This window comes from Mus caroli, unplaced genomic scaffold, assembly GCF_978045245.1.
Source record: "Mus caroli unplaced genomic scaffold, Mus_caroli_1 scaffold_2, whole genome shotgun sequence".
NCBI lineage: Eukaryota > Metazoa > Chordata > Mammalia > Rodentia > Muridae > Mus > Mus caroli.
In genome coordinates, this window is record NW_028227257.1 from 131085788 (window position 1) to 131102808 (window position 17021).

The window sequence follows — 17021 nt, forward strand, 5'->3', positions numbered from 1 at the left end:
GGTTTGGTTTGGTTTACTCCCTATATAAATATTACACTTCATACCAGCATGCAAAACCAAAGGTAGCCATGATTGATCTGCACTGGCTGGGACTTCCCATGATTCTTCACCCACCACTGCCCCAGTCCACAAGTATGTTTCCTCACATCAGCAACTCAGGGATGAGCAGTTCCCAGACTCTCCACCTGGTGGCGCTGGGCAAGTCCTGGAACTTCCTGTGCCTTTTCTCATTTTTGAGATGAAGATTCACTGGCACTGAGACTAAATGGGAAGACCTAGAATCTCTTAGGACAATTTCTGGCCTCAGTAAGTGGTCAGTATGATGGCTAATATGAGCTCACAGCCCAAGAGCCAGCAACTGCAACTTCCTCCTTCATTTTGGATAATTTTCTATGAATGAACTTCTAAGACTATGAGTGAGGAGACAAGCGCCTGAACCAAACCTGCTGCTCTTTGGTAACAAAACCAGAAGATCTAAACGTTTCCTTCTATTCAAGTCTTTGTCTACATACATACATACATATGTACATGTAAGTATGTATAATTTATATATATATATATATATATATATATATATATTTTAGTTGGAAATACTATTTTCTGTAGCTCTGACTGGTCTGAAATTCATGCCTATGTGCATACATAAATGCAGGTGCTGGAGGGTTTGAGAAGGGGGCATTGGATCATGTGGAGCTGAAATTACAGGTGGTTATGAGCTGCCCTGTGTGCATCCTGGGAACTGAACTCTTGATTCTTGATATTTTTTTTTACACAAGCATGCATTAGTTTCATGTAAATTATTTCCTTATAAGTGAGGAGGAGACAGAGAATCTTCAATGTTTTCATCTGTATAAATCGACCTGATGTCAGGGGATGAAAATTACACAGGCTTAAATTAAAAAGGTTGAAACAGGACCCAGAGTTAAAGAAACACTAAGTTCCTTGGAATAAGGTTCCCTGTTAATTTAAGACCTTATTACCAGATCCAATTCTGTGCTGAAATAAGAAGCACCTGAAGTCAATTGCATCCTTGGCTGGGGTAAATTGGTTTCTGCAGGAAGCCAAGCAGGCCTGGTCTTATGACTAATGTGCACACAGTCTCATCTGTGAGTGAGCCGAGTCACAGCATAGGACCAAGACTGCAGGTCAGTGCTCCCCAGTATCCAGCCTGCCCCACACCTCTGCCAGAGGGAGTTCAGTCCTAGCATCCCTTAATGTTCACAAATGCCCTGCATGCTGTCCCTCCACCTCAGATCTCTTACTTCTGCCCACTCTGTGATCACAGTTGATATTTTCTGATGAAAAGCACCACCATGCAAAAGGGAGGCAAGAAGTCCTGACCCGTGTCCACGAGCCAGGCCTTGCTTTGGGACACAAATGCAACCTGAGAGTCCTGCGCTGGCTCCTTCCTCTCATCTTTAACCGTTTGGCAGGGGCGGTCAACACATTTAAGGTGGCTGACGCTGCTGTCCTTCAGCAGCTGTCACTTGAGTCCCTGCAGCAATGACCTTCCCTCCATCACATTCATAATTATTTCTACAACCTCCAACTTCCCTCAGGCCTCTTCCCATCAAGACGCTACTGACTTCCATGCAGGACCTCAAGGGTAAGCTTCCTATCATGGCGGAGAGTGAGGCTAGCACCTGAGAGGAAGTCCGTGTGGCACGAGGTGGGATGAGGAGGAAGTGCTCAGTGTCCTGCCATCAGCATACAACAGCATAGATGGCCAGTCTGGAGTGCGGTTCTCAGAGTCCAGTCTGTGGGCAGCGTCCTACTCCTCCCCACCGTGCTCAGGAGGCAGGGAAGGCTGGCACAGGAGGCCTTGAGAACAGAATGGACAGCCAAGGACAGCAAGAGCCTGTCTCTGAAGAATATCTACAGCTCAGCGTGGGAGGAATCCAAGGCTGAGGGCAAACGCTCAAGTCTAAAGCAGCAAACACTGCAGCAATCTAGTCCTGGATTTGGGGGGGAGGGGTGAGGGAGAGAGGAAGAGGAGCCACCACATCAGTGGATCTGTCCTTGTGTGGGGGGTGGATGGGCATGTCCGTAAGTGGGGGGCAGCCTGTGAGAGCGAGTGTGTGCAGGCACAGCCAGATTACTGAGAAAATAAGTAAATGAGCTTGTGGGAAGGATTGAGGGAGAATAACTGAGTAGGTGACAGAGGCTACTGAAGAAACGTGCTGTTTACTACACACTCGAGAGCCTAAGACAGCAAAGGGGGCTGCCTGTATTCATCCTACTCCCAGGGAAAGGAACAAGAAAGGGTAGGTGTGTGAGAAAATGAGTAAGTCAGGATATGAGTGGGGAAAGACGGGGGCATGTAGGGGAGAGAGGGAGAGGGAGAGAGAGAGAGAGAGAGAGAGAGAGAGAGAGAGAGCGCATTATGGTGTGTATGTAAAAGAGTGTGTGAGATTGTGTGTGAGAGAGAGATTCTATGTGCGAAAAAGAATCTCAGTGAAAGTAAGAAAGTGTGTGTGTGTGTGTGTGTGTATGTGTGTGTATGTGTGTGTATGTGTGTGTATGTGAGAGAGAGAGAGAGCGCGCATTATGGTGTGTATGTAAAAGAGTGTGTGAGATTGTGTGTGTGAGAGAGATTCTATGTGCGAAAAAGAATCTCAGTGAAAGTAAGAAAGTGTGTGTGTGTGTATGTGTGTGTATGTGTGTGTATGTGAGAGAGAGAGAGAGAGAGAGAGAGAGAGAGAAAGTATATGTGTAAGAGAGAGATAAATGTGTATATGAGAAAGTGTGTGGAAAAGAAAATGTGTGTGAGATTGTATGTGTGTGTGAGACAGTATATGTGAAGAGTTGTGTATAGGAAGGAGTGTGTGTATGAGAGAGAAATGTGAAAGAATATGTATTATATGTCAGAAAGAGCATTGTGTGTATATGTGGTGTTTGTGTGAGAAAGTGTATGTGAGAGATTGTGTGTGTGAGAGGTGGGGTGGGGCCCATGAGAGTGCAGTGTATGAGTGTGAGCCGTGGCTGGGGCTGAATGTACATGCATAGGTCTGAGCATCTGTGCATATTGGTCTGTACGTATGAGGAGAGTATGAGAAAGGCAAGCAAGTATGGGTCTGAAATACACAACAACTTGTGTAAAATGAACAGAATGCTTTTGAATAAAAAAAAAATCACTAGTGAGATGCAGCTGTGTGTGCGTGTATAGGATACATATGAACACCGTATGAACAATCCGATCCTGTGGCCAAGCCCAGAGGACATCACAAAAGTGAGTATGTGGCGTGCTGACAAGCTGTGTGTGCAGTTGCATGTGCCAGCTTTGTGTGAGGACAGCAGAGACACAGAAGGTAAACATGGGTGCACGGGTGTAGCGGTGCACACGGGGCACAAGCACAGAACATTTGGAATTATCACACAGCCAGGAGGGCAGGAATCTAGTAACCTTTCAATGTTCGCTATTTCTCTGCACTCCCATAAGAACATGCAGTTATGCACGCGTTGCTCTATTAGACTATAGAGATGAAGTGACTTCATGGCTTTGTGTCTGTTTTCCCTATAGACATCACCCTTGAAAGGTCCAACCTCCTGTCAGCACAGGCATCTGACCCCTGTCCCAAAGGCTTGTGTCCTCGTTTCTCTGAGGAGCACTTTGTACTGACCCAGGAGCTGGCATGCAGCCTCAGTTCCAGATGGGAGTAGCCATCTGCCTACAGTCTGAGTCTCCAGGTTGTTGTGGATGGGCTCTGTCCCGTAGACTCCCGTGACACGTGAGTGGGACCAGAAGGCACTGCTGAATTGAAACGTGTGCAAGCCTAAACACATTTTCACTGTGTTAACACTGTTAGGATGGTTTGTGATAAGCCACAGCTGTGACGTGTGACCAAGCTGCTACCCTGCACAGCCACCAAAACCAAAGCTGCCAGGGGAAGCCAGCAGCTATAGGCATAGCAAAGAAACCCAACAGTAATTTCAAAATCGGAGCCCCTTCAGAGGCAAGCAGAGCCTCCTGCTCTTCTTTCTGCCCCTCCCCCATCAAGGCACCTACTCTGGCACTATCCTCGTGAGCCTGCCTTCTACCCGCCCCCCCCACCCCCCCCCCACCCGCATCACCCAGTTGCACACTGATGTCCCTGTTGCTGCCACAAGTCACTGCTCCTGTTCCTCCCCTCTGCTCAGCACCTAGAGGACAAGACCTCTCTACAGTGTGTACTGATCAGCCATCAGGACAAGGGCCTGCCTCCATGCTCGCTAAATATCTGTTCAGAGTGGAGTGGAGTCACAAAGTGCAGACACTGCTTTACGATGGAGCTCAATTCTTATTCAAGTATCTCAGGATTACAACACTAATAACTGACTAAGTATCCAATGGATTAATTCTGTTAAGAAGTAATTCTACAAATCCCAGTCTGCCACCGAATGCTTAGTCTAAATGCTCTACAGGAAAGGGTGTGTGCAGATAAAATTTTAGATTAGACAATTCAGTAGATGACAAACAAATCAGGCCTCTGGGAGTGAGCTGGGTTGGGGAGTGACTCACCACAGTCTCCTCCAGTCCCTTGAGGTCCTCCCTGGCTTGCTCCCTTTTGTCATTGAGCAATCTGAGAGACAGAAAGGAATCGTGAGCCACTGAGGCAGCAGCACCAGAATTGGAGCAGATGCAGTTTGCACCTCAGGCATACCTCAGCAAGGAAGGCTAGGCAGAGAACAGCCCAAGCCACTGCTGCTTTTAACAGCAGGAGTCTCCAGGGCTCCACTAGGGCTGGTCCTGGGGGGGGGGGGGGGGTGACAAGTCAGGGAAGGGTTAAGGCACTCACAGGAGCTTCTCCAGTTTCACTTCTCTCTCCTGGTCCTCTATTTTCAGCTTGTTATAATCAGAGCTGAGCCTCTCCTGTTCCAGTTGCAGTTTCTGATTCAAACTGAAATTGAGAGGAAAAAGCAATATATTCCAGGTCAGCTTGAACTTCTGAGTCATCCGCCGAAAGCACTGGTTCTCTTCCAGCCCCATTAGTTCTGGGCAATAAAGGCAACAATTCCGGAGGATTTTGAGGGATCAGAGAACAACTTCACAGCTTCTTCTCTGCCCGAGTGAAAACTAATTTCTGGGGAGCAGCTCGGAAGCATGAAATGAAACAAAGGCTTTGCGGTTGTATTTATAGTTTGTTTGTGTGCAAGGGCTCTGTGGGGATATAATGACATTGGAGAAAAGATGATGCTTGAACATAGAGAGGAGGGAGGGAGGGAGAGGGAGAGAGAGAAAACGAGCCCTGTTATATACACTCTGCTGCTATACACACTCAGAGAACAGCTGTATACTCAGTAACTATTTGGCCATTCAACACCATCCCCCCACAAGTGTCGGAAGCTGTCTTCCATGGAGGACGGCAGCCGACATGGGGGCAGCCCTTGGACTACGGTTTTGTGGAGACAGAAAGTCAGCATCTGGCTGTGCTGGTCAAATTTATGTCAATTTGGCATGAAGTCATTTGGGAAGAGGGCTCTCAATTGAGGAACTGCCGCCACAAGATCTGCCTGAAGGCAAGTCTGCAGTATTTTATTGTTATTATTGATAAATGCTATGGTAGGAACAAGCTCTCCGAAGAGGTGCCATCCCTGGGCTGGTGGTACTGGGTGCTGTAAGAACGCAGGCTGAGCAAGCCATGAGGAGCAAGGCAGTAAGCAGCACCCCTCCAGAGCCTCTGTCCTAAGTTCCTGTCCTCACTTCCCTGGATGATGAACTGTCAACTGTTTAACTTGAAATAGATCCTTTCCTCCCCAAGATGCTGTTGGTCATGGTGTTTTCTCCAGCAACAAAAATTCTAAGACAGGAGGGTCTATTCCACTTCTGCCCCACGCCAGTGCTCATAAAGTCCTTCGAGAGGCTGAGACCACAAGACTGTGTGAAGGAAGCCAGAAGCACCAAGAGCCCAAGTCTAGAAAGCTCCCACAAGGAACTCATGTACTGACTTATATTATGTTCTCGCTATCTCCCTTTCTTTCTTTCCTTCTCTTTCAGAACAATGTCTTGAGGGATATTAATCAGAATTGTGTCCAGGAGAAGCTCAAGGGGTGTTGGAATGGGAAGGCGTAGAAGGGGTGGGGACAGGGCATGCAGAGGCCTGTCCTCAGACAGGCTGCACAGAGCCAGCACACCAGCTAGACTCCCACTTCCCTCCTCCTCTTCTTCAAGATGCAAATGCTCTTGCAAGCAGCTCACATACTCTGAAAAGATTTGGATCAGTAGCCTGGAGAATTAAACGCTTAGCTCCAGTCTGATTCCTATTTAGCCGTGTGACCTTAAGTAAATAATTCAACCTTGCTTCCTATATCTAATTCTTCATCTATAGAAAGAAGCAGTGGTGATGGTGGGAGGGTGGTAGGAGGGGTAGTGGAGAGGGTCTTGCCCTAGTTGGGGAGGGAGGGGCAGTGGGTGAAATTCTCTTCAGTATACATATTTTCGTTATAGTAGTATGCCTTTTAGGGGAGCATTTAAAAGGCTGTTCTGCAAAGGGGTTCAGAGACTGCCAAGAAGATCTACTATGTAAAGAGTATAAAGAACCCTAGAATAAGATCCCCCCCAGAAGCAAGTTTTGTAACCGGGGGACTTGTGCTACAGAAAAGGAAAGGGTACTGTGGAGCAGGGGGCTCCCCAAGGACTCTGAGAAGGCAGGATGTGGTCACAAGGCAGCATCCAGAAGTAAGTTGCAATGATGTCATCCCGATAGCAGCAGGAAGGGTTTATTGCCATCTATCACGCACAGACTCATACTGGCACAGGTCTTTGAGATGTACACACAGGTGACCAGGTGGCTACAGGTGCATAATCTGTTGGGCTGAAGAGGCCACAAAGCCAAACTGCTTCTCTGGAGTGTTTATTAATTCCTGGAGGAGGAATAGTCTTGTGGGTTTTTGTTTGGGTTTTTTTTTTTTCCTTCATACATTCATTTAGTCTTTCCGGCTCCTGGGTGTGTATCTTCCAAGCTGAGTCAGCCCTGAACTGGCTGGACTGATATGAAGGGGCAGCTGTCTTTGCATGCCACCTGCTGTACCAGAGCACTGGGGGGGACGGGGGGGGAGGACTGGGCTCCAGATGGGAGAACAGACCTCAGAGGCAGCACCACCCGGGCAGAACCCAGAGTCCAAGCACAGAGACAAGGGGCCCTGGCCAAAAGCCATGTCCTTTAAGTCTGTCACCAAAGGCTTGCCCGTGCCCGCCTGTATCCCATGAGCCCCCCAGCCCACTCACTCCCGAATCTCGTCAATGATTCTCTGCTTCTCCTCAATCTCATCGCGAAGTCTGGACAGCTGCTTTTGGTGCGCTTCCCGGTGACTCTCCATCTGCTGCTCCAGAGCTTTCTGCAAGCCAGGCCAGGAGAAATGTGGCATCAACTAGTCGGCACTCTGCCCCCTCAGTGACAAGCCCTGGATCCCTATCTACCTCCCTCAGATGTTAAACCCCCAAATTAAGGGTGATTCTGGCTCGTGTGCCCAAGCCTTGCTTCATTTGTACAGCAAAGCCCATGGATCTGTCACAAAACTGAGTGGGCCCCAGAGGCAAACCAGCCCAACGATGCACAGAAAGTCTGCCTTTGCCCTTCTACCCCCTCTCATCTGAGACCCGTGATTTTCCCAGTCAGGCCAGTCAGAACACAGCTTTCTTACTACCTGGGTGACTCCAGACAAGTCACTTAACCCCTTCAGGAGCTGGAAGCACAAAGACATTAGTGCAGGGTAGATGTATGCAGAGACACTTCTGGCTTCCTGCACAGTCCCATCAGCATCTTGCCGCTACATCAGGCCCAGCTGCATGGAAGGCCCAGTCATGGGTCCCATTCTCCCTGTCTGACTGACATGCACAGGTCTGGGGACAGCTGATTCCAGATGTGCACACACTCACCTTCACCTCCTCAGCATCCTGCAGCCTCGTCAGGTGCTCCTTTTCCTTATCTTGGAAACTGACTTCGTGCATTTTTTCTGTTTCAAACAGTAAAAAGTGACTGGAGTTTTAACTTGCAGGGCTTGTACCCCGAAGCAAAAATTCAGAAAACAAAACCATAACAGCACAGTGCAAATGCCAGCACGGAGTAGGGGGAGCCTGGCAAACACCCAACATCTTGGGTTGACTTCCTTTGGCCTGTCTTAGTACTTGGGACACCGAGTGGATTGCATCCCTAGGGAAAGGAAGGGGTTGCCTGGAAGCAGGCAGACCCACCTGGCCTCTGGGAGCCAGCCCTGAGGGTGCAGATTATAAAGCCCCTGTGAGCTTGAGGTGACATCTGGATTCATGTCACCTCGAGGATTCCACAAGGAGTTAATTTACCTCCCAGGAGTAGCTGTTGATTTTCTAAGAATCTGGAGCAGGAAAACAACCTAAAGATGAAAACTAGGGAAACAAATAAACTCTAACACTTTCTGGATTCACCAGGGGGCCCCAGGTGGGCAGGGCTGTGACCAGCACTCCTGTCTCTGTGCTCATGGGGTTCCCTGAGCATGTGTGCAAGGGCATCGAGCTGTGTACTGGTAGGTGGGGTGGGGAGCAAATGTCGTTTGGGCATTGACATCCGATTCATCATTTCTCTAGTCTATTTTACTTTATTTCAGGCCTTTTCTGTTTACATTTCTATTACAGTGTCCCCATTGCAGCAAATATATGCAAGACGGGAAAATGAATGCTTTTTTTTTTTTTTTTTTTTTTTTTTGTCCAGTATTAGGTGGCATGCTTTACTCCAAAATCCATTCCTTACCACAAAAATAAAATGTTACAAAGCTATGGCAGGGCCCTTTCTTCTTAATTTGCCTTTAGACCTGATGCAGCATGTATTTATCCAATAAATAGCTTGAAATGAAAATAAAAGGAATGAAATAATAACATCATCAATCCCACTGCTCATCAGAGTGATTTTATTTTTAAATATTAATTTCTAAGAATACAGGATCCATTTATCTTTAGTAACTGCAATAAAGATTTTATCCCTAACACTGTCATAACCATGGACACACACATACACACACACACACACACACACACACACGTGCTGTCTCAGACATGAAGACTAATAACCTATTAAAGTCTACTGAACTTTTAGATATTTTAGGTGGTTTTCTTTTCTCCTCTTCTCTGCATTCTTGCTTATGCTTTTCTGATCTAAAGCTTTGTGATGAGGGACTGGGAAAATGGCTTAGTATTTAAGAACACTTGATGTTCTTCCAGAGGACAGAGTTTAGGTCTCAACATTCATATCAGGTAGCTCACAAATGCCAATAATTCCACCTACAGGGCACTGAACACCCTCTTCTGGCTCCCTCAGGCACCTACACACATCATCATCATCGTCATCATCTTTAAAAATATAAAATCAAACTCTGCAATAAATGCTTAAAATTGGAGGCTCAAATGGCCTGAAGAACTGTTACAATTATCACATTGTTCTATAAAGAACTGATCTTCATTTCAGCCTTCAATCTGTGTGACTGCTCTCATTCTGCACACTGCAATGTTCTTAAACCCTGTCCTGGTTTCTGCATTCCTGATGGCCACTCAATATTTGCTTATGTTTACTCGGATTTATTAAGTGTTTCCTGTGTGTCAGGTACCACACAGCTAAGAGAAGAACTTGTTCAAAAGCCTAGCACTTAGTCCAAGTACAGAATCCTGAGGAAGGGCACAACCTATAGGGTTCCCCATAAGACAGAATTTGCATTTCAGAATCACCCCTGGGACACAGCAGAGTGACCAGTCCAGAGAAGACGGCAGTGAGACCCCTCAATAATACTGATTTAGCCACAATCACTAACTAGGTTGTTCCAAGGCAATCAGAACAGAAATAAGCAGCACCAGAGACATATCTGACAAGCCCAGGGACAAGCTTTGCAGAGCAAGAGGCCAATGGGGTTGGAAGGAGAGGATGCTGGCCCAGTCAGCTGGGTGGACAGAGGAAAGCTGGGAGGCAGCAGACACACAGTGGGGTAACATGTGTTTCTTTCCGTTATGCTGCAGTTCCCAGAAACGCTGTAGCTGAACAAAACTAAACATCAGACCTCAGCCAGCTCCAGACTGGCTCAGGCCAAGTGTCTGACAGCAGCAAAGGAGTCAGTATTTACCCTGGGCCCGGAGCTTGGCCAGTTCCTCGCTGAGGGAGTCCTGGGACTCTTCCAGCTGCCGCCTCTTCTGTTCCATGTTCTGCATGTAGTCTGTCAGAGACTTGATCTTGGCTTCATGCTTTGAAGAAGAAGACAGAGCAGAAGGAAAGGTGAGGACCTAGCATCTGATTATCTCGGCTCGTCTGGAGCTGTCCAACTGGAAAAGACATGTTAGAGACCGCCCCAAGGAATGGCACAACATTTCGTCCTTTGCCTGGGACTCAGAACTGAGGACCAAGGGAGCTCTCTGTCTCTCCCATGTACTCTGCAGCTCGCTGCCAGATGCTTCCAGATGCTGCGTGGCCATGTCCTTGTGCTTTCCCACTTGTCCCACATGGAGACCAAAGCCCGCCCTGGTTTCCTTCCTCGTGGTAAAAGCTCCCGAGCTAATGGTGTAGCTCCCTATTAGAGCACCTGCCCAGTGTCAGCAATGGTCTGGATTCGAAGGGAGCATCAGGGGGAGGAGGAGGAGGAGGAGGAACATCCAGGACTGAAGGCCTCTCTCTTTGGACACGTACCTATAGATTCAAACAGCACATCTGCTCTTCGTCTGTCCCTCAGAGACAGTTCAACTCTGGTCATTAGAGACTTTGCACCTTAAGGTTTCCTCTCTGCCTGTACCCTCCCTCCACACACGCACACGATGCCCTGGGTGACTCCTTACTAGGTTTTGTCATTTTCTCACAGCCCCTGGCTTCTGTTTAACATCACTGGCTTTTTGCTCATGACAGTATAGATACTTAATAAACACCAGTGGAATGAGTCAAGAAATGGGTGGGAGCTCAGGGGCTGAACAGGCATCATGTGACTTCTAGACAGATGGAATATGCAGACTGCTCCCCCTAGATCTGGGGACTCAGGTCTGGGCAGGACGACCCAGTCGAATGAATCCCAGTATCTAACTACTCCTCGGCAACCCAGTTGGAAGAGCTTTGGAAGGGATACGATATGAACAAAGAAGGGAGAATTTCAGTGAGGAAAACTCTTAGTTTTCATAAACCACACCAGAAAAGGAAGAGGCAAGGTTTCTGACCGAAGCAAAGGCTGAGTCAATGGCTTTCTGTATTGTGGCAGAGTGGGGAGTGCACTGGCTGCTAACTTAGGAAGGCTTTCCCGACTTCCGAAGCATCCTAGCTCTCATACACCAGTCAGTATCACCCCAAGGCCGGGGACCCCACACTTGAGAGTGAGTGCTGCTCCCCCTCTCCCTGGCTGCACTGGCTCCAGTGAGCAGCATCCACAGCCTGCGTCCTTGTCTAGGGAGTACTTTGAGCTCTGCAGACTGAGTCATGCCCTTGTCTACGGACTCTGCAGGCTGTACCGTCTCCTCCTCGCTCACCCACACAGGGCACAGCTAACCTGATCCAAGTAGTCCTGGCAGGGTACGGTGTGCAGGCGGGATTTGGGCATGGAGCTGCTCTGTCCAGCTGGACAGAGAAAGGGCTGGGCTCTGCCTATGGCTGACTTCAGTCCCCATCTGTTGGGAGTAGGAACAGCCCCCTAGCTCACGCCATAGTCTCAGAGGTGACCTAGAGACTAGAGTTGGGCTGTACTTTCCTCTCAGGTTTTATAAATTATAAACATGTCTTGCTGCAAATTAAAAAAAAAAGTTCTTGTTGCTAATGACAATATAGTTATAAAAAAACATACCAGCTTACAAATTAAGAGGCGTGTATGTGTGTGTGTATGTGTAAGCTCTGTTTTTGTTTTACCTTATTTTATATAATTACACTTTCCAAATGCCCAATTTTTATGGATTTTTGTCAGTGTTATGTAATATTGTTCCACATAACTTCATCATTTGTCTATTAACAGGTATTTGGGTAATGTATTGTACAATAATGTCAAATAATAGTGCATCCAGTAGTTTCCCTGTAAGCTTTTAATATTTTAATCAGAAAATTATAACGCCATATGACATTTAAAAATGTCATCTCCATTACCAATGAAAAATAGTATATATAAAATTACTGGACCAAATGATACTTCCGGGTTAGGGAAATGTACAAAGAGTAGCCTTCTGCACAAACATAATGGCCTACATCTGAATCTCCAGAAGGCATATAAAAGCTGACAGTGTTGGCGTTTGCCTACAGCCCCAGTACTGAGGACGGACAAAGACAGGTGGGTTCCAGAGGATTGTTGGCCAGTCTAGCCAAAACACAAGCACTAGACTCATCATCATGAGCATATATAGCAGTCAGGAAAAGCAGCAGAAGAAAGCACCCAAAGTCAGCCTTTGGTCTCCACATGTGCACATACATGTGAGCACACCTATATTGAGCTCACACATATAGAACACCAAATAGGTATTATTTTTCCTGGTTTTATATTTTACCAGTGTTTTCAAAAGGATTGCTAAATTATATCTCATCATGTTTATCAACATTCTACCACATACCAGCACGAAATAGCCCTTTAAATAATATTTCACTTAATATAAAAACAACCCATAGAATCCATTTTAGACAAGTAAGTTGGAGCTCTTTCTGTTACTGCATAATACGTTTAAAGCCATAGCACAATCTGATGCCCTCCCGCTTGGCACTGTTAGACATGCCAGTCCACACTGGTACCCATTTCCCCAAACGACTCAGGTATGAGGTGGTGAACAGTACACACTGGTACAGTTTCGGAAATCTCAAACCCAAATGTAAGCTTACATGTCCGTGCAGCCCAGAACTGTCCCATGGTCCTCTGAGCTACCTTCCTGAGAGGGAAACGCCATTCCAATGGGGAAAGAGCTGGCTTGTTAACTCATCAAGGACACATGCCCTGAGCTTGAGAAACCCAGACTTTACCATCGTGTATTTGGCAAAGTATTTAATCACAATCATACCTTTATTTGAAAAATAAATAAATAAATAAATAAATAAAATCTCCCTACAAAACTTTTTAAAGATCATGCAAGAAAATGCACATGAAATGGTTATGTTGTGTGTACATGTGAAAAACAGTGCAACAGCACCTGCCACCACCACCAAGCGTAGTTTCTACCCATACATCTTATACTGTTCCCATGGTAGGGATTTACAGATGTAGGAATCTTCCCGAGCTAATAGGAGACTTAAAGATACATCATATATGCTCAACTACAAAGTCACCCATGAGTGGGCAGAGAAATAGAGATACTTTGAAGACAGAAGCCTTGAGGGATTTGTGTAATTTACACAACAAAATCTAGGTTTAAGGATAAACCCAGAGACCAGGCTTGGTAATTCACACCAATCACCCATATTCGAGTAGGGGGTGAGGGGTGGGGCTGAGAAAAGAGTTCAAGACTAATCTTAGACTACAAGCAGCATCAGACCATCCCACTACAGGAGGAGGATGAGTTCAAGGATAATCCCAGCTACAGAGTAGAATCTGTGTTTCAGAAACACAACAGGACTGTGGGCTATCTTAAGGTCCACTCATATAAGGCCGAGTGCACTGGCTCTCCCTAGTACGCACTATTAACCCCGAGAAGGGCACCGGGCCAGGGGCAGACCTCAGTGGATGCTCGTGGACAGGATCAAATGGATAGCCTACCTGTGAGATAAGCAACTGGCACGCTGCCAGCTCGCGCTCACTGGCATTCATCTTCCTGTTAGAGTCCATCTGGGCACTCTCCAGCTGCTTGCTGCGGTTCACGAGAGACTTGACCTCCGACTTCATCTTGCTAATGTACAGGCGTGCCATGGTGAACTCCTCCTCAATGACCCCGTTCACATCTGCCAGCTGAGCACAGAAGGACACATCAGAGGTTTGTGAACCCTGACCATGGGTCCCTGAGACAGCCCTAGCTTTTGGGCAAACATTGTAGCCACAGGGGAAGCCAAAAACATACATGTCGAAGTCACCATCAAGTCCTCAGAGATTGCACACAAAAGAGTTCCCATCAAAACCCACATCAAACATGCTCCTCTGTTAACCATATACTTCCTTATAACCGATTTAAGGATAGAAAGGATGATACAAAAAGAAAAACTACTGAAGAATTTATAAAGGAGAACCCTCCTCAGAAGCCTCACCCTGCATGTCTACAACGGTGACCCAATGTCCCTAGTGGGGGCCCTTCATAATCTCGCCTGTAGAGAAGTTCCACCCAGCCCTGCAATTCTCTTCTCCACACTTTCCGTAGTGGTGAGGAGCCTGATGTCTACGTGCAATGGCTGGACTATAAAAGACTTTTGCCACACTCTTCAAACAGAACCTCTAATGCCAGAGAACGCACCAATTGCCCAGTGCCTCCTCATGTGAAGATTTCCATGCTTAGCCATCTGCGGCTACCCATCTTTTCCTTTGCCTTTTTGGAGCTGCCCTTCCAAGTAGACAGTAACCTACCTAATAAGATATCTAAGAACAAGCCTAAGTTAACATTGACAAGAGATGGTTCTGACAGAATTCCTGAATGAGGTATATCTGGCTTCTAACTTTCAGAACTCCACTGGAAAACAAAAATGGAGACAAGGTATTGGGTTAGACCCATCTGCTAAGATGCATGGTATACAAGCTGAACCATACAGAAAAGTAGCTTTGTGTGCACTATGTTTAACCACCAGAGGGCAGCCTTGCACCTTAGGAAGACTATGTCCCAGCAGAATCTAGCCCAGGAAAGCCAGCAATTTCTGATGTTCGGTGTCCTCCCACCAGTCTCCTCTCTACCCCTCCCACCTCTTCAAACGTTATCACTGCTGTCATTAAGTCACATATTTTTCTGTGTAAACATTTGAGAGCTGAGAGAAAATGATATTGGGTATGAGCCCTAAATATTGGTAGCAAACATGAAGTAGTTTTGTGTGCCTGTATTGTGATTTTTAACCATATAAGAATTCAATAATACCTAACAATGACTGCAGCACAATACTAAGTGAACAGCAAGAAAAGCTACAATTATCAGCTGTGAGTCCCCATCATGGAGGCCCTTGCTAAATGTAAGTTGGGTTTGTGACTGAGATTTGCCTCCCGATACTGCTCCCCATTCCATCCCTCCCATAATGTAACAGCACAGATACACTGGCAGCCTTTGTCATTGGTCCAGCATGGAAGGAGGCTCTCTGAGAATACTGTGATCTATAAGTGAGAGTCATCGATGAAATTAACTAGGGCATCTAGTGTCTGGAACCTAAAAATAATCCCAAAGCATGCAATTAAGTATTTAAAAATCCTCCCATCATACTTATGATTTCCGGCAAGAAGGACCTTTAATGGCGCAAAGCAGACAGGCTTTGCATTCACTAATGTGTTCCTCAGCTCAGTGTAAGATCTTAGCATAAAAATACCTTTTCTTATTGTTATCAGCAAGAGGTGCCAACGCCCCACAAATCAGCTCCATGAGGTCCTGCGAGCCTTTAATCAGCCCCAGGTCAGAACTACACTGCTCAACAGCAACATGTGGCTCTAAACATTAACCGTCAAGCACAGACCAGCCGAGCTGGGACTTAAAAGCTTAACCTGGCAGGGCCTGAAACTGTTGCCTTGCAGCTGCCCTAAGGCTACATAGATTGGGAATTTCTGGTATATAGTCCCCTCTCCTGGATAAAAGTGGTTAGTGATACAGTACACTGGATGTAAATGAATAAAGACTTGACAGCTGGTGTTACAGCAGTGATCTTGGTACGTGAGGCAAAAGCGTAAAGATATGAAAATGAAAGTAGCTAAGGATGGGCAGAGAGGAAACACAACAGTCGGGTCCTGTGGATTGTGGAGCCACTGCAATGAAACAAAATTGGGTTTTCTAACTTTAATAAGCCACGAATCATCTTGTTAAAACACAGAGTCCGATTCAGTATGTCTGAGGTCAGCCTGGGGTCTAAATTGCTAATTAGCCCCAGGTGATGCAGATGACCCTGAGTAACAAGGCTCAGCCTCCTCCTGTTACACATAATTAAGTGTGGTTTACTCTTTCAGCCCCTGCTAGCTGCCTCTTTCAGCTGGAAGCTTTCTCAATTCGGTACTGCTTGGCTAGAGAATTCTCACTGCATTGGGTTGGGGGCTGGGGAAGGGTGGGGACTGAGACCTGGCCTGCAGCTTCTCCCAGCTGAGCCCCAGTGTGAGAGCATTGCAGGTAAGGCTAAAGAAAAAAACCAAGTCACACAAAACCAACCAAGACTGGAAGATGCTCCCCAGATCTGAAAGGCAAACTGTTCCTCTCCATCCCCTCCCCCAGCCCCTGCTTCATGCACCAGCTCTCCTTTTTCAGCATGGCCCTGGTGCAGAGTACAGCGCTGAGCCTCAGGTGCTGCAGAGCTTGACTCGGATCACAGCAGTCAGGGCAGGGACAGAGAACACAAGCCTGGCTTACAGTCTTCACGTCGTTGGTGCCAATGATTCCACCGATCTCCCCCAGGTCCTTGAGTAGCAGGTTCAGGATCTCTGTGGCCCTCTTTTTCTGGTGGTTACTAAGCTCTTGCAGCTGACTCAGCTCTCGCTGCGTGGTTGTCAATGTCGTCTGGAAAACAAAGTCAGCCACAAGTTACCAAGGTGGCCCATGAATTTCCACCTGTGACCTCCCGAGCTCAACAGCCCATGCCAGACCCAGCTCTTTAGTCACTCCTCTGATCTCAGTGGAAAAGCTCTCTGAAGGCTGACTGCTGCTTAGCACTTGGCTCTGATACAGGAACTTAGTTCAGAGATGTTACCTTGTAAAACCAGATATGTATTATTATTATTATTGGTTATATCGACGCTAGCGAAGTGAGTTACTACTGTAAATGAATGCAGGGCTCACTGTGTCAAGGTAAGAACTGACTCCAGCAAACTGTCCTCTCACCTCCACCCATGAACCATGGTACATGAACATAAAAATAAGTAAATTGTAATAAGGCCTTTTAAATACATAAGAGGTTGGAGAGATAGCTCCGTCTGTAAGGTGCTTGCGGCACAAGCATGAGGACCTAGGTTTGACTCCTGGAAGCCGTATCTGGGTCTGGTGGTGCGCC

The 17021-nt window shown here is 46.8% G+C and overlaps 1 protein-coding gene across 1 annotated transcript in view; it reads right to left on the reverse strand.

Moving 5' to 3' along the window:
- The window catches only part of Kif5c (kinesin family member 5C), a 158126-nt gene that overhangs the window by 26294 nt on the left and 114811 nt on the right, over positions 1-17021 (reverse strand). Inside the window, exons 15-21 of the mRNA XM_021184624.3 lie at positions 16385-16531; positions 13630-13818; positions 10060-10177; positions 7856-7932; positions 7205-7314; positions 4776-4877; positions 4499-4559 (exon numbers count right to left, since the gene is read on the reverse strand). Coding sequence (XP_021040283.1) covers positions 4499-4559; positions 4776-4877; positions 7205-7314; positions 7856-7932; positions 10060-10177; positions 13630-13818; positions 16385-16531 — 804 coding nt within the window. The remainder of the gene's footprint in view (positions 1-4498; positions 4560-4775; positions 4878-7204; positions 7315-7855; positions 7933-10059; positions 10178-13629; positions 13819-16384; positions 16532-17021) is intronic.